Source organism: Salvelinus fontinalis, chromosome 5 (genome assembly GCF_029448725.1).
Source record: "Salvelinus fontinalis isolate EN_2023a chromosome 5, ASM2944872v1, whole genome shotgun sequence".
In the NCBI taxonomy this organism is placed as follows: Eukaryota; Metazoa; Chordata; class Actinopteri; order Salmoniformes; family Salmonidae; genus Salvelinus; species Salvelinus fontinalis.
The window spans coordinates 44,191,959-44,215,204 of record NC_074669.1 but is presented as its reverse complement, the minus strand read 5'-3'; the positions used below and the strand labels follow the sequence as shown (position 1 = coordinate 44,215,204).

The 23,246-nt window shown below is 43.3% G+C and overlaps 1 protein-coding gene across 6 annotated transcripts in view; it reads right to left on the bottom strand.

Annotated features, from left to right (window-relative positions):
• Positions 1-21,854, bottom strand: part of LOC129855643 (DENN domain-containing protein 1B-like) — a 179,712-nt gene extending 157,858 nt beyond the window's left edge. For 3 of the 6 annotated variants that reach the window (XM_055923525.1, XM_055923519.1, XM_055923520.1), the window contains exons 1-2: positions 21,398-21,852; positions 20,728-20,792 (exon numbers count right to left, since the gene is read on the bottom strand). In XM_055923525.1, coding sequence (XP_055779500.1) covers positions 20,728-20,792; positions 21,398-21,414 — 82 coding nt within the window. In that variant the 5' untranslated portion in view covers positions 21,415-21,852. Of the gene's footprint in view, positions 1-20,727; positions 20,793-21,397 lie in introns of those variants that run through there. The other 3 variants (XM_055923522.1, XM_055923524.1, XM_055923521.1) reach the window with 2 other exon arrangements.
• Between the last annotated feature and the right edge of the window lie 1,392 nt (positions 21,855-23,246).

The following is a 23,246-nucleotide window of genomic DNA, read 5'->3' as shown; positions in this document are numbered from 1 at the left end:
TTTCTCCACTAAACGTTATGCTATTATGCTGCGGGACTTTAGAGGTAATTTGCGGTTTAGTACGGTACCCTGCGTCACCACTTCATTGCTCCAGACCAGCGCAAGGGGGAGTTAGAGCACTGATTATGCTTTTGGGTCCTACTGTGTCTCTAACTGACAATGAATGGGCGACATAAACCTAAATGGAAAGTGATAATTGTGAACGACTTCAGTGTTACTCACTAAAACTGTTGTTACCCTAAGGTTTTTATTATTTTATTTTGTTTGGATAATTTTGCTCTTACTGTAGTACTGCAGGCCACTCCCGACCGGTCATGTTGTACAGCGCCTGAGTGGGGCAATGGGCTGAGACACTGCATAGCAGTGCAAGCTGTGTTGCTACAGATGCTGGCTCAATACCCGTGCTGGCCTCGACTGGGAGACCCATGAAATGACTGTAGGTTTTTGGTTTCTCTCCCTCTAAAAACAGAAATAAATTATTCTAAATAACAAACTGGCTTTATTTACAAATTATTAACAATGTCTCACCCAATGTTCAAGAATGGCCTTTTTCCTCGCTCATTTTACGTTATTTGAAAAATAAATCTCCAAAATATTGTTCTTTTTTAAACAAAGCGATTATTATTAATTTAGAATTATATAATGTTGGTTATTCTCACAGATATATTATTAACCCCTTTAGGAGCAGGACAATATATAAATTGGTCATATTGGTCATAGCAAGGACAGCCTACTCCTTCCTCTCCCCATCAGGGAATTGAACCCAGGTCTCCCGCGTGCCCACACGACACGGGGATACTTTAGGTAAATAGCCCAGTACTGTAGCCTACTGCCGACCGTCACATTGTACTGCGCCATATTTCCATTCCATCCTAATGGAAACCCAGAGGATGTTTTGTTTTTCTTGGAATAGAAAAACCATAATATTAATACAATAAATTAAGCAAAATAATCTTAAACAGTCTTATAATCAGTCCCAAATACTATGTTCATACAAAAAAAGGTTTTAAATTCTCTAGTACAGCCACTATTGAAGGCTACCAAAAGCTTCTCAAAGATGCCCTCTGGTGGTCAAACTAGCACTAATGGTTAATGGAACCAGTGGTTTACACAAATAACATGCCATAGAATTCTGCGGCAGTACACTGCAACTTTTAAAGGAAGAACCACTGTACTTTATGGTTGCTGCAGGGATTCTATCTATACAGGCTACATACTGTATATGTGAGTAGGGTCTGGGGATTCTCCAACTACACTGAATCTAAAGCCGACAAGCACAGCATAACGGGGATAAGGAGAAAGAGCTTCATGAAGATCTGACCCTGGTAATAACACAGTTATTTCATCTGCACAGTTATCTGAGAGCTACCAGGATAAGCCTTAAGGAGGAGAGGGAGATGTCTCCAGGATAGTTGGGAAGCAACCCAATTTCACAGCTTCACGACTGAGCAGAGCAGCATATGGACGCTGGCGAAGCGAGCTCTGTGACAGGCTCCGCTCTGCGTATCTATCAACACTGATGTTCCCAGTTAGCCTCCATACGGGTCCAACATTATGTCAAACACTGGCTACGCCTCAGTGAGCGAGGAGCTAGCTAGGCGCCGCCTTCCTCCACACTACGTGTTTGTGTATGGGGGATAATAAAAAGAATGCTTACTGTCGTTGATATCTCAAGTCATTTGGAGTGCACTGACTTCCTCTCTCTCTCTCTCTCTCCTACAGTACATTGTGATGTGAATTCCACGTTCCAAGCATGCCAGGACAACATTAGTTCTAGAATAAACAAACTCCCAATTCCAGATTGTAGACCTAACTAGATGCCTGTAGAACATAATAATTCTAGACTGGCTTGGTGAAGTGTCAGTGTTGAGCATTCCACCTCACTTGTGGGTATAAAAAAAAGATGCACTGCAACAGAACTACTTCAGGTAATAACACTTTTCTCCCCATATGGTGCAACCATCTGCCTCATTCACACATTTAAAAACTCAGTACCTGTGAAAAACTCAATTACCCCTTCAAAGACATAACGATTCCCTGGAAAACCTGCTTTGAGGTTGCCCCTAACAACAGATCTAGGGTAAAATGCAGGTAAGTCTCCTTAAAATGGTAAGGTTAGGGCTGGCGAGTTTGAGAGGTTAGGGGCAGGTTAAGGCAGGGGTTTTCACACTTGTTTTGCCCAGAGACCCCAGCCCAGGCAAATCGGCGACACAGGGACCCTCATCATATAAAGCAAGTATTGTCTCGTCTTGTCTGATCAGGTGAATGATAATGGAAAGTAATGGAAACGTAATCAACATTTTTCAATTAACAGATCTGGTAGACAGTTTCGATATTTTGACATCCCAACAGTTCATTGGAATAGGAAGAGTAAACTCCAACAAGTGTAAACTTTTTTTACCCCTTTTTCGTGGTACCCAATTGGTAGATGCAGCGATGAGACAAGACTGTAACTCCTGTACGGACTCGAGAGAGGCGAAGGTCGAGAGCACAATGCCCTCTTAACCCGGAAGCTAGCCGCACCAATGTGTCGGAGGAAACACCATACACCTGGCGACCGTGTCAGCGTGCATTGCGCCCGACCCAACACAGGAGTCACTAGTGCGCCATGGGACAAGACCATCACTGTTGGCCAAACCCTCCCCTAAACCGGACGACGCTGGGCCAATTGTGCGGCTACCCATGGGTCTACCGGTCGTGGCTGGCTGCGAAAGAGCCTGGACTCGAATTTGTTCTTAACTGACTTGCCTAGTTAAATAAAGGTTAAATAAATAAATGTGTTATTTCATAGTTTTGATGTCTACAATGTAGAAATTGAGCTCAGGTGCATCCTGTTTCCATTCATCCTCCTTGAGATGTTTCTACAAGTTGATCGGAGTCCACCTGTGGTAAATTCAATTGATTGGACATGATTTTGAAAGGCACACACCTGTCTGTATAAGCTCCCACAGTTGACAGTGCATGTCAGAGCAAAAATCAAGCCATGAGGTCGAAGGAATTGTCCGTAGAGCTTCCAGACAGGATTGTGTCGAGGAACAGATCTGGGGAAGAGTACCATTTCTGCAGCATTGAAGGTCCCCAAGAACACAGTGGCATCCATCATTCTTAGATGGAAGTATTTTGGAACCACCAAGACTCTTTCTAGAGCTGGCCGCCCAGCCTAACTGAGCAATCAGGGGAGAAGGGCCTTGGTCAGGGAGGTGACCAAGAACCCGATGGTCACTCTGTCAGAGCTCCAGTTCCTCTGTGGAGATTGGAGAACCTTCCAGAAGGACAACCATCTCGGCAGCACTCCACCAATCAGGCCTTTATGGTAGAGTGGCCAGATGGAAGCAACTACTCATTAAAAAGGCACATGACAGCCTGCTTGGAGTTTGCCAAAAGGCACCTAAAGGACTCCCAGACCATGAGAAACAAGATTCTCTGGTCTAATGAATCCAAGATTGAACTCTTTGGCCTGAATGCCAAGCGTCACGTCTTGAGGAAACCTGGCACCATCCGTACGGTGAAGCATGGTGGTGGCAGCATCATGCTGTGGGGATGTTTTTCAGCGGCAGGGACTGGGAGACTGGTCAGGATGAAGGGAAAGATTAACAGACGAAAGTACAGAGAGATCCTTGATGAAAACCTGCTCAGGACCTCAGACTGGGGCGAGGTTCACCTTCCAACAGGACAACAACCCTAAGTACACAGCCAAGACAACGCAGGATTGGCTTCGGGACAAGTCTCTGAATGTCCTTGAGTGGCCCAACCGAGCCCGAAATTGAACCCGAACTAACATCTCTGGAGAGACCTGAAAATAGCGGTGCAGCGACGCTCCCCATCCCACCTGACAGAGCTTGAAGGGATTTGCTGAGAAGAATGGGAGAAACTCCCCATCTACATGTGTACAAGCTTGTAGCGCAATACCCAAGACTCGAGGCTGTAATCACTGCTGTAGGCACTACAGTAATCAAAGTACTGAGTAAAGGGTCTGAATACTTATGTAAATATCTAAAAACCTGTTTTTGCTGTGTCATTATGGAGTATTGCGTGTAGATTAATTGCGTGTAGATTGTGAAAAACAATTTAATCAATTTTAGAATAAGGATGTAAAGTAACAATGTTGAGAAAGTCAAGGGGTCTGAATACTTTCCAAATGCACTGTATACATAAAAATTGCGGACCGCCTGCAGTACCTCGGCCGCGGCTCCCAATATCAAAAAGGATGGATCTCCCTCCATGACATGTAGAGTAGTGTACTGTACATATGGCGCCCAGAGGCTGCTAGCTGCCGATGATGACAGAGTAAAGCTTTGCCTTTGGCGTCTACACGCTGGTGCCGTCATATTGTAGCAAGGATCTGAGGATCACATGAGGAGCCTGTCAGACAGCTATCAATCTCCAGCAGAACGACACCACCACTGCTGCTGCTTGAAGGGTTCGATGCAGGCAACACGATACTGTTGGAAAGATGGACAATCCTAAAGTGTTTCTGTTTCTCGTACCGTTATTAAAGTAGCTAGGTGGACACTATTTGGTTCTGTCGATTTTTCAGTTCAAATAAAAATGTGCACAGCTCCAGATGTTTGTGTGGGGTACTTTCTGGACCACCTCAGAAAAAGACCCATGGGAAACACTCAACCTGAATGTATTTTTTAGCTCGAAGAAACAGCATTGGGGGTGTTTTAAAGTTGCCCTTGTATCTGCTTTCACTGAGACTAGTCAGGCTACACTCAGCATACATTTACATATTTGTCATTTAGCAGTGCATTCATCTTAGGATAGCTTGGTGAGAAACAACTACATCAATACAGTTTGTAGTTATCCTGCCTCAGCATCAACAACAAATGAACAACAACGATTCACGTAAACAAACCAGGAGTAAGCAATGACTTGGCCTACCACTACACAAGGGCATTAGGTAGAGAGAGGCAAGGTTGAATGTGTCTTCACGAGCATATTTCACAACGCCATTGCTCTAATCTGTTAGCCCTGTCATGTTGCCGTCATCATAGCCGAGTCCTCTCTACTAGCCAGTAACGGAGACACTACAACTACAGAAGGGCTTTCTTTCCTCACCTTGAAAACTAGACAGGAACTAGCCTAGATGAATGTCCTGAGGTATTACGACAATGAAGCCCGACGGAAGAGAATGGTGAGGTGGATCAGAGCATGCACCAGTGCACTTAAACAATGACAACACTGAATATGCAAATTCCCTCTGACACTCAGAGATACAGAACACCCATGGAACAATCATGTGAGAGAATGATGTGTGACAACAAATGAGCCAAATGTTGCGCAATGACAAAATGGCACTACTCATCCCTCACAATGACAGCCATTGGCTGTGACCTACATTCCGTTGTGAAAAATGGGCTGCTTCCCAAATAAGGGGCCAATGCTCCCCGTCTAAACGCCAGCATATTCCCAGTAAGCGTATGTACCCAGATCGTGTAAATGGGGGTGTTGCTGGCTGGCTGAGGAACAGTTACAGCCCCCAGAGGACATACGGAGTGGTTAAGGAGATGCAAGACAGACACACACTCCAGACTATAGGTTACACGTTTATTTTGGCACGGCATGGCACTTGATTTTTCTAACCTTCATAAATGACCCACAGTATCAGACACCAATAATGGAAATGAACAAGAGGATGAAGATTATTTTGTAGTTTCCTTCTGCAGGGTGATCAGTTAGGCTATTCCATGTTCCTCTGGGTAAAGATGCTAACGTTTCATTATGAGAAGTAGTGGAGCCATAGGTCTTGGCCTAACTCCTGACTCAACACAAAATCCTGTCAGTCAACTCAAACATCTGTGTAACAAGTAGAGTTGCAAAGGGTCGGAAACTTTCCGGGAAATTTCCGGAATTTTAAATGGGAAGTTAAGTCCTGGAATTTGGGAAATGTTGCTTAAATTCAGCTAAAAAAGTTTGCTTATAACAGTGAACCTTTTTTCGTGGGATACACATATGGCAATTCTAGGTCTTGTGGCTTATTTTGGTTAAATTATGTCCAATTCAATGGAATTGCAACCCTCTGCATGCACAGTGCATTCTTACATCACCTGTAAAGCTGATTTTCAAGATCTTGCACACTAATGAGATGCTATTGAGCCCACACTACTACACTGTCTGAGCCAAGGACTATATACTGCTTTACGGTAAGTTTTGATTACAATACTGGGTGGGGTTAATATATTTTATATGCAAAACAAAAGGCAAAAGTCTTCTCATGCTTTGTTGATTTCAAAAAAAGCTTGACTCAATTTGGCATGAGTGCCTGCTATACAAATTTAAGTGGTGTTGGGGGAAAAAACATACAACATTATAAAATCCATGTACGCAAATAACAAGTGCGTGGTTAAAATTGGCAAAAAACACACATTTCTTTCTACAGAACCAGGGGGTGAGACAGGGATGCAGATTAAGCCATACCCTCTTCAACATATAGATCAACGAATTGGCAAGGGCACTAGAACAGTCTGCAGCACTCGGCCTTAGCCTACTAGAATCTGAAGTCAAATGTCTTCTGTTTGCTGATGATCTGGTACTTCTGTCCCCACCCAAGGAGGGACTACAGCAGCACCTATATCTTCTGCACAGATTCTGTCAGATCTGGGCCCTGACAGTAAATCTCAGGAAGACAAAAATAATGGTGTTCCAAAAAAGATCCAGTTGCCAGGAACACAAATACGAATTCCATCTGGACACTGTTGCCCTAGAGCACACAAAAAACTATACATACCTCGGCCTAAAGATCAGCGCTACAGGTAACTTCCACAAAGCTGTGAACGATCTGAGAGACAAGGCAAGAAGGGTCTTCTATCTCATCAAAAGGAACATCAGGATCTGGCTAAAAATACTTGAATCAGTTATAGAACCCATTGTCCTTTATGGAGGTCTGGGGTCCGCTTATCAACCAAGAATTCACAAAATGGGACAAACACCAAATTGAGACTGTGTACAACGTAAAACACCAAATAATGCAGGCAGAGCAGAATTTATTGAACCTTTATTTAACTAGGAAAGTCAGTTAAGAACAAATTCTTATTTACAATGATGGCCTACCGGGGAACAGTGGGTTAACTGCCTTGTTCAGGGGCAGAACGACAGATTTTTACCTTGTCAGCTCGGGGATTCGTTCCAGCAACCTTCCGGTTACTGGCCCAACGCTCTAACCACTAGGCTACCTGCCGCCCCAATTAGGCCGATACCCGCAAATTATCAAAATTCAGAAAATAGACGTTAAATTCTACAACCACCTAAAAGGAAGCGATTCCCAAACCTTCCTTAATAACAAAGGTATCACCTACAGAGAGACGAACCTGGAAGTAAGCTGGTCCTGGGGCTCTGCTCACAAACAGAGCCCCAGACCCCACAGAGCCCCAGGACAGCAACACAATTAGACCCAAATCATGAGAAAACAAAAAGATAATTACTTGATACATTGGAAAGAATTAACAAAAAAAACTGAGCAAACTAAAATGCTACTTGGCCCTAAACAGAGAGTACAGTGGCAGAATACCTGACCACTGTGACTGACCCAAAATTAAGAAAAGCTTTGATTACGTACAGACTCAGTGAGCATAGCCTTGCTATTGAGAAAGGCCTCCGAAGGTCAACCTGGCTCTCAAGAGAAAACACACTATGTGCACACTGCCCACAAAATTAGGTGGAAACTGAGCTGCACTTCCTAACCTCCAGGCAAATGTATGACCATATTAGACACATATTTCCCTCAGATTACACAAATCGACAAAGATTTCGAAAACAAATCCAATTTTGATAAACTCCCATATCTATTGAGTGAAATACCACAGTGTGCAATCACAGCAGCAAGATTTGTGACCTGGTGCCACAAGGGCAAGAAGAACAAACACCATTGTAAACACAACCTATATTTATGTTTATTTATTTTCAGTTTTGTACTTTAACTATTTGCACATCGTTACAACACTGTATATAGACATAATGACATTTGAAATCTCTTCATTCTTTTGGTACTTTTTGGAGTGCAATGTTTACTGTTAAATTATTATTGCTTATTTAACTTCTGTTTATTATCTATTTCACTTGCTTTGGCAATGTAAACATATGTTTTCCAAGCCAATAAAGCCCTTAAACTGAAAATTAATTGAGAGCGAGAGAGACTATAGCGGAGAACCAGAGTTGTAGTTTCTCTTCAGTTGTCAGACAGACAGCTCCAACATTGGCAAGACAGACAGACAGCTACAGGGTTGCCAAGCAGCCAGAGGCCAATCCTCCGCTGCCCAGTAACATCCACCCTGCTGTCTGTCTCTCTACAGTCCAACAGAGCAGGGCCCAGAGACCAGCAGGACTCTAGAGCAAGACTACAGAGTCTCAATGTATGAGTGACAGATGAGAGGGAGCTACAAATTATCCAAACAAACAAAAGACCAAGGCAGAATGAGGTGCAGATAACTTCATAAGTGAGTGTCAAACTCTGAGCAGTTATGATGAGACTTCCTAATTTCAATTTAAGAAGAAAAAAAAACAAGCCAGACATTTTTCCATCTACATGGAAGCCAATTTAACTAACAGAAAGGAGAGTGAGAGATAGAACAAGAGAGAGAGAGAAAGAGAGAAAAGGGTGTGAGACCCGGGGGTTGTCCAGGAGTGTTGGTGCCTGTGTGTGGAGTATGGCCTCTCTTATGACCAATCAACACCCTCCTCATTACCGTGGCATCTGCAGCTCCTCCAATGGCCTTCCGCCTGGGTGTGAGCCCGCCGCGACCGCACCACGAGGCCCACAACCAATCAAAACACAGAACCAGCGCGCGGGAGGTCAACGTGCAAAAGTGACATTTTTGCAGAATGTCAACATTCAACCTTTTCTAAAAGTGCTACCATGCGGGTGTTTGCAGTGCGAAGACGCAGGAAGGGAGGGGGGAGGGAGGAAAAGAGAAAATGCATATGGAGAGAATATGTGGAGAGAATAATGCTTGAGGGTGTGATACGGTAGCAGGGAGGCAGAGAGCAACGCAGCCGGCTAACTAGCTGGCAGGAGGTGACATTCTGAGACCTTGGGTTGCAGTGAGAGAATGTTCTCTGGCACAAGAACAATAGTTCTGATTCATAATTGGTGCATGCATGGAGCGAGTGAAGTTAGGAGGGCATCTGAATCAAAGGCCATTCTGTTATTATGGCTGTCTGGTTCCTCAACTCAAGTCTATGGAGATGCAACTCTTATCCGGATAGAGAGAATGCATCAATATCAATACAGCCATCAAGCAAATCTCAGTAACTCAGTTCAATGTGAACTCCTACAGTATTACCAGTAAAGAGCCATCTGAGGCCCTTGAGACAGGCCATGAATTTGTCCACAATTCAGTGGAACAAGACACATTACTCGATGGAACACGACCACTGTTCCAGTTCCATCGCCGCACACAGAAACCAACGGTCCATAAATCAAATACTGATAAACAAAAATCAAAGACTGATAAAGCCACTGACTGGTGTTGTGTTTTTTTTTTTTTACAACAGCAAATCGTTCAGCTAATTGCAGCATGAGTGCAGTTGTAAAATAGATATGGTGATCTATTAACTTTATAGCTTTGTTACCGGGAGCAATCTGGCTGGAGCGAGCGGCTAGGACAGGTAGCATCTGTTCCCACCTACTGCCGTTGTTTGGCACCGCACCGCTAGCATCATCTGCTAGCTTTGGCAGGGCCCTGGAAACACATCAATATGGCTCTATGTAGCGGAGTGCCGACAGGGGCCCGCACTAGCTAGCATGCCAGTCACTCTCAGGGAGCCGACATGATCTAGCTCAGCTCACTGCCTGCCTGCCTAGGCATCCACTACTCTGAGCCAAGAGAACTGAGCAGGGCAGAGAGGACTGCTCTCTGTAGGCCTGCTGGGGAAAGCAAAGGACTCACAGTCATAGAGAGTTTGACTAGGTTGGCCAACGTTACAGTTAGACCCTGTTGCTTCCTCTGAGCATTCAATTCTTCTGCCCATAATGAACATAGGAATTGTAGGCTAATTCTAATTCTGTTGCAGAGTGAAGTTGCTCACCTTTTAATTTACCTGAATATTGAGCCCTGATGATAACTCTACAGAATCACAAACCACATTTCTGCCTCCACAGTTGCAATAATTCTTAAGAATGGGGTACTGAATGCTAGTAAATATAGCCTAGTCTAACGACTCTAGGCTAGCCCATGAACAAATCAACAAGATGTCACTCTCCTAAAGGTTTTGATGACTCCTGGTCAGACATTTTTCAGTGTCATGCTCATTGTTCAACACAATCTCTATGAGACAAATCATTTCCAGAGGATTTCGTATTCATTTTTATGCATTGTAAGAATGAAACCACTCAACACTGTGGCATAGCTCCCCTAAATTATATAACATTACATATTATCCCAAATGTATAACCCTAAATTACATAACACCAAAAATTTGCATTGAAAAAAGTACTGCATCCATGTACCAGAGTTAGAAGCCGACTTAAATCCAAGGCTTTAAGTCAGAGTCCAGCCCAAAGTAATGTGCAACAATATCTCCTATGGGTGAGTGGTCATCCAGCCCTGCGAACAATGCAGTCAATCAGAATAACCCTGTACTGCAGGGTGCTGATCTCAGGCCTCTTATGAAACCCTGTGTGCTGTGCTATACTACAGGGAGGTGGATGAGCTGGGCTCATTCAGTGATGTAAAGTTAGATTGCCTTTAGACCTATAGTATTATTACTAGTGTGTGCATGGAACTGGGAGTGGTATAAGACTTATATTGCCTACGGAGCTGTGAGGGGAACGGCACCTCCGTACCTTCAGGCTCTGATCAGGCCCTACACCCAAACAAGGGCACTGCGTTCATCCACCTCTGGCCTGCTCGCCTCCCTACCTCTGAGGAAGTACAGTTCCTGCTCAGCCCAGTCAAAACTGTTCGCTGCTCTGGCACCCCAATGGTGGAACAAACTCCCTCACGACGCCAGGTCAGCGGAGTCAATCACCACCTTCCGGAGACACCTGAAACCCCACCTCTTTAAGGAATACCTAGGATAGGATAAAGTAATCCTTCTAACCCCCCCCCCCTTAAAAGAGTTAGATGCACTATTGTAAAGTGGTTGTTCCACTGGATATCATAAGGTGAATGCACCAATTTGTAAGTCGCTCTGGATAAGAGCGTCTACTAAATGACTTAAATGTAAATGTAAATGTAATAAGACAATACATGTATGCTAAATAGAAAACCAATACTGAGCAGTTCTCAAACATGGTTAATGTTAAGCGCCACATGCACTGTGTGTTTAATGATAGTTAATTATAGTTTAGTCAGCAATTCCCACACACAAGTGACACATACTGTACGCAAAAAAACGCACAAGACCATATGCACATATTCTCTCTTCTGGCCAAAATCTCAGCTCAATCAATGTGAAACCTGCATCAGAAAAAACCCACTCTGTGTCCTGAAGTTGCCCGTCTCCCACTGGCCTAATGCCACTACTATAAATGGAAGGTGTTAACGGCTGTGTTGACACATACAACAGAGGACAGACAGAGCGGTAGGAGGGTGTGAATATATATAGGCTGTTTTAAAGTTTTATTAGTCGTATGTACAGGATAAAAATTGTCCAACTAAATACTTACTTGCGGGTTCCTTCTCGACAATGCGATAACAGTAAGGAATAATAAAAGATAAGAATACGAACATGGCTCAGTAGAATAAACATTTTAGCATAAGTATAATACAGGAACGCACAATTGATAGTCCAATATTTACACATGTTTTGGGCAAGAGGGGAGTGGGGGACAAGTGTTTAAATTGTGCAGTATTTAAGAGTCTGGTAGCAGCAGTTGTGATGTGTGTGTGGCGTGAGTGAGTGTGTGGCGTGAGTGAGTGTGTGGCGTGAGTGAGTGAGTGAGTGAGTGAGTGAGTGAGTGAGTGAGTGAGTGAGTGAGTGAGTGAGTGAGTGAGTGAGTGAGAATCTTGTTTCTCATGGTCAGAGTTCTTTAGGTGCCTTTGGGAAAATACAAGCTGGCTGTCGTGTGCCTTTTACTGAGGAGTGGATTCCATCTGGCCACTCTACCATAAAGGCATGATTGGTGGAGTGGTGCAAAGATGGTTGTCCTTCTGGAGTTCCCACAGAGGAACTCTAGACCTCTGTCAGAGTGACCATCGGGTTCTTGGTCACCTCCCCGACCAATGCCCTTCTCCCCCGATTGCTCAGTTTGGCCGGGCGGCCAGCTCTAGGAAGAGTCTTGGTGGTTCCAAACTTCTTCCATTTAAGAATGATGGAGGCCACTGTGATCTTGGGGACCTTCAATACTGCAGAATGTTGTTGGTACTATTCCCCAGATCTGTGCCTCAACACAATCCTGTATCAAAGCTCTACAGAAAATTCCTTCGACCTCATGGCTTGTTTTTTGCTCTGACATGCACTGTCAACTATGGGACCTTATATAGACAGCTGTGTGCCTTTCCAAATCATGTCCAAACAACTGAATTTACCACTGGTAATCAACTTGTAGAAACATCAAGGATGATCAATGGAAACAGGTAAGACCTGAGCTCAATTTCGAGTGTGACAGAATATTATGTAAATAAGGTATCTTTTTTATACACTGCTCAAAAAAATAAAGGGAACACTTAAACAACACAATGTAACTCCAAGTCAATCACACTTCTGTGAAATCAAACTGTCCACTTAGGAAGCAACACTGATTGACAATAAATTTCACATGCTGTTGTGCAAATGGAATAGACAAAAGGTGGAAATTATAGGCAATTAGCAAGACACCCCCCAAAACAGGAGTGATTCTGCAGGTGGTGACCACAGACCACTTCTCAGTTCCTATGCTTCCTGGCTGATGTTTTGGTCACTTTTGAATGCTGGCGGTGCTCTCACTCTAGTGGTAGCACGAGACGGAGTCTACAACCCACACAAGTGGCTCAGGTAGTGCAGCTCATCCAGGATGGCACATCAATGCGAGCTGTGGCAAGAAGGTTTGCTGTGTCTGTCAGCGTAGTGTCCAGAGCATGGAGGCGCTACCAGGAGACAGGCCAGTACATCAGGAGACGTGGAGGAGGCCGTAGGAGGGCAACAACCCAGCAGCAGGACCGCTACCTCCGCCTTTGAGCAGGAGGAGCACTGCCAGAGCCCTGCAAAATGACCTCCAGCAGGCCACAAATGTGCATGTGTCTGCTCAAACGGTCAGAAACAGACTCCATGAGGGTGGTATGAGGGCCCGACGTCCACAGGTGGGGGTTGTGCTTACAGCCCAACACCATGCAGGACGTTTGGCATTTGCCAGAGAACACCAAGATTGGCAAATTCGCCACTGGCGGCCTGTGCTCTTCACAGATGAAAGCAGGTTCACACTGAGCACATGAGCACATGTGACAGACATGACAGAGTCTGGAGACGCCGTGGAGAACGTTCTGCTGCCTGCAACATCCTCCAGCATGACCGGTTTGGCGGTGGGTCAGTCATGGTGTGGGGTGGCATTTCTTTGTGGGGCCGCACAGCCCTCCATGTGCTCGCCAGAGGTAGCCTGACTGCCATTAGGTACCGAGATGAGATCCTCAGACCCCTTGTGAGACCATATGCTGACACATGCACATTTGTGGCCTGCTGGAGGTCATTTTGCAGGGCTCTGGCAGTGCTCCTCCCGCTCAAAGGCGGAGGTAGCGGTCCTGCTGCTGGGTTGTTGCCCTCCTACGGCCTCCTCCACGTCTCCTGATGTACTGGCCTGTCTCCTGGTAGCGCCTCCATGCTCTGGACACTACGCTGACAGACACAGCAAACCGTCTTGCCACAGCTCGCATTGATGTGCCATCCTGGATGAGCTGCACTACCTGAGCCACTTGTGTGGGTTGTAGACTCCGTCTCGTGCTACCACTAGAGTGAGAGCACCGCCAGCATTCAAAAGTGACCAAAACATCAGCCAGGAAGCATAGGAACTGAGAAGTGGTCTGTGGTCACCACCTGCAGAATCACTCGTTTATTGGGGGTGTCTTGCTAATTGCCTATAATTTACACCTTTTGTCTATTCCATTTGCACAACAGCATTTGAAATGTATTGTCAATCAGTGTTGCTTCCTAAGTGGACAGTTTGATTTCACAGAAGTGTGATTGACTTGGAGTTACATTGTGTTGTTTAAGTGTTCCCTTTATTGTTTTGAGCAGTGTATTTTATACATTTACTAAAATGGTGATTAAATGAAAACGTCATACCGCAAAATTTAATAGCCTGGGCGTTTATTTGCTTAAAATCACAGAACACAACAGGAGCTAAAAAGAGACAGGCTTCTAATTTCCTTAATTTTGTACTGATATGCAGCCAGGACAATTCAATTGTAAAGTACCTCAATAAACAATATTGTTGCTTTGATCACATCAGAAGATCTCCTCGCAATCTCCAAAATAAAACAGCCACAGGACAACTTTGTTTGGACCTCGTAAAGGACCATTCTCCGAAACGGAAGACATATAGCTAGCTAACAACCTCTTTTTCCACATGGGAAAAAAAAAACTGTGGACAGAGACTGGCTAGCTACGTTAGCTAGCTCGGATTTTCTACAAGGAATCTGCCTTCCGGAAAAAAAGCTTCTCCCAAGTGGGTGTGATACCTACTCCCTTTGCCTGTCTCCCCCTGTCTGGTACAGGTACCCCCGCCACACTCCGCCCTCTCTCTAAGATTTCACTTGCCTCCAGAACACATGCACTGTTGGGGCGAGTGACTCTGAACTTAAAATGATTAGCCCCAAGTCGTTATATTTTTTATTGTGCTTTATGCTATTTGCCTCCTGCGTGCTTTGTTGACTATGAACTTGCTTGTTTACCCAACCGTGGGACAGACTGTTTGTTCCCACACTCGGTAATCTGACTCTCTATTGGTTACAAGGACTCTTGGCCTCCCATCTAATTCTAACCACCTCTGCCGGCTTTGTATTCATGTTACCTGATGCAATTGCTGTACAATATGATATTGTTTCCATCTAATGCACATTCAAATGTCATAAATCAACAACGCAGAGCTCTCCCTGTCCTCTGCCGTGTCCTAATTGTATTACTGCTGATGATGTCTGGAAATGTGCATGTACACCCTGGCCCATCTACTGTCGCTATCCCCAATTCTGACTTGTACTCTGATATCTGCTTCACTGATTTCTGCTCTCGTAAAAGCATGGGTTTTCTGCATGTTAACACTAGAAGCGTATTACCTAAAATAGATCAATTGAAAGTGTGGGTTCACAGCTCAAATCCAGATGTGTTGGTCATTACTGAGACGTGGTTAAGAAAGAGTCTTTTGAACACTGATGTTAACCTTTCTGGTTATAACCTTTTTCAGAAAGACAGATCTTCCAAAGGTGATGGAGTGGCAATCTTTACCAAGGAACACCTTCAGTGCTCAGTTGTCTCCACCAAGTATGTATCCCCAAATAATTTGATTTGCTGGTTTTAAGCATTAAACTTTGAAATAGCTCTTTGTTGACTGTTGCTGGGTGTTATCATCCACCATCAGCACCAGCAGGTACCCTGCCTGCCCTAAGCTTTCTCCTGGCACCTTATACTTGTCCTGCTAGGTGACCTAAATTGGCACATGCTTTATCCACCTGACCAAGTCCTAAAGCAACTCCCTAAATATGATGTAAACCTCGCCGCCACTGGACTCTGGAGCAGGGGAAACTTGTTCTCTGGAGTGATGGATCACGCTTCACCATCTGGCAGTCCAGTGGACTAATCTGGGTTTGGCAGATGCCAGGAGAACGCTACCTGCCCGAATGCATAGCGCCAACTGTAAAGTTAGGAATAATGTTCTGGGGCTGCTTCTCATGGTCTGGCTAAGGCCCCTTAGTTCCAGTGAAGGGAAATCTTAACGCTACAGCGTACAATGACATTCTAGGCAATTCTGTGCTTCCAACTTTGTGACAATGCCTCCGTGCACAAGCAAGGTCCATACAGAAATGGTTTGTCGAGATCGGTGTGGAAGAACTTGACTGGCCTGCACAGAGCCCTCACCTCAACCCCATCGAACACCTTTGGGATGAATTGGAATGCCGACTGCGAGACAGGCCTAATCGCCCAACATCAGTGCCCGAACTCAGTAATGCTCGTGGCTGAATGGAAGCAAGTCCCCCGTAGCAATGTTCCAACATCAAGTGTAAAGCCTTCCCAGAAGAGTGGCGGCTGTTATAGCAGCAATGGGGGGGGGACCAACTCCATATTAATTTTGGAACGAGATATTCGACGAGCAGGTGTACACTTTTGGCCATGTACTGGATCTGACTTCAAAAGATCACTACATAACAACTGTTCTCCTCTCCTCTCTCAGCTACCAGGGAACTCCTCATTGTAACAGCCATGTAGGCTAATAATAGGCAGCGGCACTAGGCAGCACAGTGTGACTAAGTGGTCTACTCTGCTGACCAAGGTTACCATACTGTCCCATCAGCAAAAGGAGGAAAAAAAACATACAGACCTAGGCCTACCTATAGCCTTCCTACGGTCATTCTAACAGGGTTATTCTACAGGCATGTGACGAAGACGCACTACAAAGCCCCATTTGTGAATCCGATGTCATTAAACGTAAGCTACATTCAATTTTATAAAGGACTTTATTAAATTGGACTTCTGATAAACAGAAATCAAATAATGAATGAAGCCCTTATTAAATTAAATGTAGCCCACATTTAATGACATCGGATTGACAAATGGGGTTACACTAGGTGTAATCTCTTGTAGACAGATGCACGTAACATAACTGGTAACATAGCAGCTGTCAACAGACTGTGGGATGCGACGACTCATTTGGTTATTTTTTAAATAATGTTTAATTTGGACATATCACGAGTTTGCAGGTTTTAGCATCTTTCGAATTGGGGGGGACATTTGACCCATAGACTTGCAAAGAGAGGGGGTGGCCCTCCTCGTTCAGCTTCTGTTTTCTAGTATCTTTTCTGACATATCTACCCTAGAAAGTAATAAAGCATCTGAGCAATTACACAAGATTTTAGTTCTGGCTATCTGAGATTCCCGCCATTTCAGACCGCTTTATTCCTGCATTTTGAATGTTTGTTCATGTTTCCCCAAATTAAACTTAATTTCTGCTAAATCTACACTCCAAATAATCTTACAATAATCGCGAGAGTTACAACATTTAATTCCCGTTACTTGCAACATTGTAGAAATGTCTGTTATATTTAGGTACGATACATCGTAGTTTTTTTGTTTTCTTACTTTTTACACCAATTTTCTCCCTAATTCCATGGTATCCAATTGGTAGTTACAGTCTTGTTTCATCGCCGCAACTCCCGTACGGACTTGGGAGAGGCAAAGGTCGAGAGCCGTTGGACGAGAGCCGTGCGTCCTCCGAAACACAACCCAACCAAGCCAGACTGCTTCTTGACACAATGCCCACTTAACCCAATGTGTCGAAGGACACACCGTACACCTAGCAACCGTGTCAGCGTGCATTGTGCCTTAGACCACTGCGCCACTCGGGAGGCCCACGATACATTATACATACATTATTGCATTTCATTGAACATTTCCTCTCCTCTGAGATGTTTAAAGTGCACATGAACATTTGAAATACGAAGTTGCCGATTTATTTAGAATAAATGGTGTTTGTTTGCTGGAGCTCCTCATCTGTGTCAAATGGACGATAAGCCTACCTTTTAAAATTACAAGTGCACGCTAATTGTGAATTAAAGTTCCTTTATGGATGGGTTATGATTATGATTGTCTGCTTTAGACTATTATTATACAATGTAATTACAAATTGAATACCAGTTTGGTTATTTAAATGTCATTTTGACAGTGATATATCCCAGGGAAGGGCTACAAGAATATACCCGTTTCAGCTTTCTTTGGCAGTTCGATCTTGGCAATTGTGAGCCGAGGCTGACAAGGCCCCAAACTAAGTCTTTATTGAATAGACAGGTTTGCCTGCTCCAATGCATTTTCTTTTGCTTGAACAGTTATATAGCCTGTTGAAAAGTATGCAAATATAAATTTGGATTATTTGGAAAATATTGCCAAAAGCTCTCTGGACCACTATCATCTGTTGTACAAACACAACCTCTGCACCTGCATGTCCTGCAACATTTCCGCACTTAATTTAAAAAATTGGAGGCCCCTTACACTTCAGTGTTGTGACGCAAAAATTCTAGCAAAATGCATCGAATTAAAATGATATTGTTGGATATTATTCATCCTAAATCAGACAGGTTTTTTATGGATAATACTTTGGAGATAATAAGACTGGAAACAATAGAACACTATGAAAAATCTGGGAAACCAGGCATGGAATTCATAGCTAATTTTGAAAAGGCTTTAGATAAAGTATGACTGGAATTTATTCATAAATGCTTGGATTATTTAAATTTTGGAGAATCTCATATACAATGGGTTAAGGTTATGTATAGTAACTAACCCTAGGTGTAAAATAGTAAATAATGGCTACTTCTCAGAAAGTATCAAACTGTCAAGAGGAGTAAAACAAGGTTGTCCACTATCGGCATATCTATTTATTATGGCCATCAAAATGATAGCTCTTAAAATCAGATCGAACAATAATATCAAGGGGCTAGAAATTTTATTTGGAATGGCAAGCCAGACAAAATGAAACGGGCCTATTTAAAAAAACATCACGACTAAAACCTTCTGTGATATCGCTAAGTAGTTGGAAGTGAAACTTCTTCCATTATGAACAATAGAAACATGAAGAGGCTGAAATATGAGAACTACTTCTTCATTTAGGCTATTAGCTGTGAAAACATGGCCGATTTTGATAAAATTATTGGAAATCAAATCTATATCAAATGAATTGTCTTTAGCCATGTGAAGACAGTGGGTAGATATATGCAAGGTGCTTTTGGCAGCGTACCTAACACATGTTCAGCGTACCTAAGGCATGCTATGGCTGGGCTGTGGTGAGAGTAATAGAGGAAGTTTCAAACAGCTAGGCCAAAGCCTGTCCATTATGACTCAGAAAGAACACCATCTAATACCACACACACACACAAAAACAAGACAAACTTGTCTTGAGGAAAAGAGTCTAAAGCACACAGTGGAGCTCAGCATCACCATAGCAACCTAATACCTCAATACAGGCCTAAAGTAAGTACACATTTCATGCTCCCACACAATCCATCAATCTGAATTGAATAATATCTTAAAAACAAGACAATCTATTTCATTCATAAGCAGCAGTGTAGAAGAAACGTATCATTCCACACATCCCCATAGACTAGAACGCAGGCCAATTTTAAAGGAAAAGGGAAATCAATAAAAATTGGAAGTTTGGTCAATTCCCTGTTTTGATATCTGAAACCCATTATTTTAAAACAACAACCTGTCAAAATCACAAGATTCCATTTGCAACAAATATATCTCTCTGGATCTCCTGTGAGCCTAACAACCTCTCCTAATGCCTGGCCATTCATCCACATCATAACCCACTTCCTGTACCCTACAACTCTCCTGTCCAATGAGGAGGTAGTAATCGGCTGTAGCAGCACACTTATCCAATGAGGTATAAGCATTTGGTTGTTCCATGGGAGCTGAGGGGAGTGTAATGTAGATGTGAGCTCCTGAGAGTCTGGCTCCGGATACGAGTCTGACCCTGGATCATTGAGAGAGAAGCCAGTTATTTCAGTACAGGCCCAAGGTTTATGAGTTTGGTTTTAAATCTAATATCTTCGTTAGGTCCAAGGATAAGTTTCCCTCTTTATTCTGGTCAGCTCAGCAGCTGCACCACTGAACCATCCACAGAACACCTCTTTAATGTCAGAACTGAGGGGGGAAACGAGAGAGCTGGTATAATGTGTACAACAACTGTTTTTACCTGATATTCGACTTAAGGGTGGACATTGGATATCAATGTGAAATATAGGTTGTTTTGTTTCCCATAGGCTACTCAGAAAAGTTAGAACCATTCTTTGTTGACCGGAATGATTCCCTGGTTATTCTAAGCACTTGTGTTTTCTATTCGACTGGTGGAATGTTTGACAATCACAAATATAAAGAACAGCTGATGCTGGCTACTCATGGCCTGGACTGGACCCAAAACAGTCTATGTTGGGAGTCGCTGCTGGAACCTGGGTTGTTGTGGTTAAAACATTTTTAGAATAATCTATTTGGTGAGTCACAAGAAAATGAAAAATGGTAGATCTGGACCATAATGCAAAAACTTTCAGAAAACAACTACTCCCTTAACTTTCCCACATCCCCTGTGAGAGAAGGTGAAATAAGACTCCAAACACTGGAATCTATGCTCCCAACTAAGTGTGAGTTTCTTAGTCAACATTCCAACCTTTAACCTATCCTTAGATCTTCACCAGGTGTCAGTCTGTTAACTGTTGTAAGCCTGTTATATTGGCGAAACAGTCTGGTAGTCTTGGGCCACGCCTAATAACTACACAGACTTACCTAATCACCACCTCCACTGTAGCCTAGGGCTTACTGTACCAACGTGGACTCTGATTCAAGCATGTCTGGTGAGAATGCGACTCTCACTAATGTCTGTTATCTGCAGTCTAAGAGTTTCCTAGTATTCAACCTAAATGGGCACGCTATTCACAGCTTTTATAAAGGCAAACGTCTCTGTTTCTAAAGTGTATTGATAGTATTGTCTGGCAGTGTGTACGATACTAACTAGGCAGAGGGAAAAAAAGATCTGTCCATTTCTCTCTCTCCATCCAGGGCAAATCAATAAGGATTTGTGGTGTAACACAAGCATGCTCATGTTATCTTACCAACCTTCATTTTCAGATGTTGGGCATGCAATCTGTAGTACCAAATCAAACGTCCTTTCGGGAATCTCGCTGTAATAAAAACGAGATTATGACTTTAGCTAGGGGCAAAATAAACGTATGTGTACAAACATAATTTACGGTATGCAACAATTGCTAACTTGCTACATCAACAATATATGCAACATAGCAGTTCATATAAAGGAATCATCTGTCGAGTTCGCTCTGTGAGCTGGCCAGACATCAAAGCAATTGGATTCTCGCGTGATTCATTTGATGGTCGAGAAATAACTTGATGATAGCTAGCGGTAGCTGACATTCGTGGTGAAATGCCTTGTACCTAAAAGTCTGTATTGATACCAGATGATATTGTTTACTTTTGGACCGTTAAATACTAGAATATCGGTGAGCTTTGTCCTAGGCTAACAGGCTACTTAATTTAGCAACTTGATGAAGATGTATGGCTAGCCGTTAGCAGGCTTGCTAATTGGTCAGCTAGCGCGAGACAGCATTAGACTGACCCAAATGCTAGCGCATGCCTGACAGACGGCTAAACAATTCCATCATTAACTATAGATATCTCAAATTACGCCATGCGTTGTTCTACAATTCACACACGTTTAATAACAATCCATAAAACAGTGTTATCTATATAAGTAAATAAACTCTCCTCTTACTTTATTCTGCTGTCCATGGTTTACAACATCGCGACAGATCGCGCCACCGGCTTTACTGTTCGAGACCAAGCTTGCGTTCTGAAGCAGCGTGAGGTCCGTAACTTGTTCAACCTTTCTGTCTGATCGCTGCCGATAGTACAGGCACACTTCAAATATGCATGGTATCTAGTAGCGATGTGTCTTCCTTGTTCCTGATCTGTGCAGCTGGAGGTTTCAGTGCCACAGTATTGCTCATCGCTAGATGGGATGCAGTTTATGTCAAATATACGTCAAAAGTAGATTTATTTTAACCTAACCTTGACCTAATTATCCTAACCTGTGACATTGATTATCGTAACCTGTGTGACTTCTCCTAACCTACGAAAAGTCAATTCTGACACAAACTGTATCCAGTCTAGGCTAAATCCATGGTATTGCCACAACAAATAACACCAGGAAGTGGCTGTCAAAAATGTAGTGACGTCACCTCGTTTGATAAACCCTTTGGAGTGTCTCCCCCAAATCCTCAGAACAGGAGTGGTTTCATCATGTCTCCCTCCTTGATTAAATCTGATCTCCTTATTATGTTGTTTCATAGTAAATGTTTAGTAATTGAGTTTTATGTTTTTATTTTGTTGTTATTACACAAGTGGAATAGGGACTGCTTCTTCACAAGTAAGAGCAGTGATGTGTAATATGTGTAATGCTATGGCATGAAGGTAGCTTCCTAGGTTGTTATTGTGTGTTATTCACCTTCACTCGACTGCCTGGATCTGATGTCATTTACAACAAACATGACCAGAGCCTTTTGATTGTTATAAAATGCTTCTCTTGATGCAGAGGATTTTCCAGTGTGCATATTTTGGGCATTTATGCATGCATTCCACATTTGCTGCGGTAAATAGGCAATAATTCACACACAACTCTTAGTAGCCCAGCCTAAGATGCTTACTCATTATATGAAGTATTGGGAGAGAGCCCCTGTGTAAGCCCATATTTGTCCCTTGGTAAATTGAAACCAGTGTGTGTGTGTGTGTGTATGTGTCTCCTAGCCCTCTTGAGAGTAGACCTGGCTGGGAGCCAGTTTCCTGCAGGCAGACTGAAGGTAATTAAGTGGCAGCAGACTGGGACATGCTGTTGCAGGTTTCTCCTATGATATGATAATGGAAGGATCCTGCTGGTGCTGTCTCAACCTTCACAAAAGCATTACCTATATGCACAATACGCATAGGGCTGGAGTCAGGAGGGAATAGCCTACTGTGGATTAAATACACCACTTTATGTGGTTCAACATTTATTTTATTTCTTTGTGTGTGTGTGTGTGTGTGTGTGTGTGTGTGTGTGTGTGTGTGTGTGTGTGTGTGTGTGTGTGTGTGTGTGTGTGTGTGTGTGTGTGTGTGTGTGTGTAATAGGGATGGTTTGGTAAATCATGCTTGTGTGATGAGTAACATTGCCTGAGAGCTGAAGACTATAGGCTTTAGCTCATCAAGCAGGCATATATTTTTGTGGCATGCAGATGACCCAGTCAGTCACATACACAGGGTTGGTTCACAGTATATTTTATTTCAATGTACAGTTTATGAGGCAAGCATACACAGTGCAGTAGCAGTTCCACTGAACATTATTTGAAGCAAAAAATAAAAACGTATTAGGATAAACCCTATTAAACAGGACAGTTGTAAAGGTATATAATGACAGTGATGTCCATTGGATATGTAAAACACTCTTGCATACCAAAGATAGAGGATCAAAATAAAATGACACCAGAAGTCCGGAGTTCCGGTTCCAGTGGCATGCATTGAAACACGTGGTCTCTTCATGGCTTTCTTTTGCAAATTACTATGAATTAGCAGACTTATTTTGTAAAACT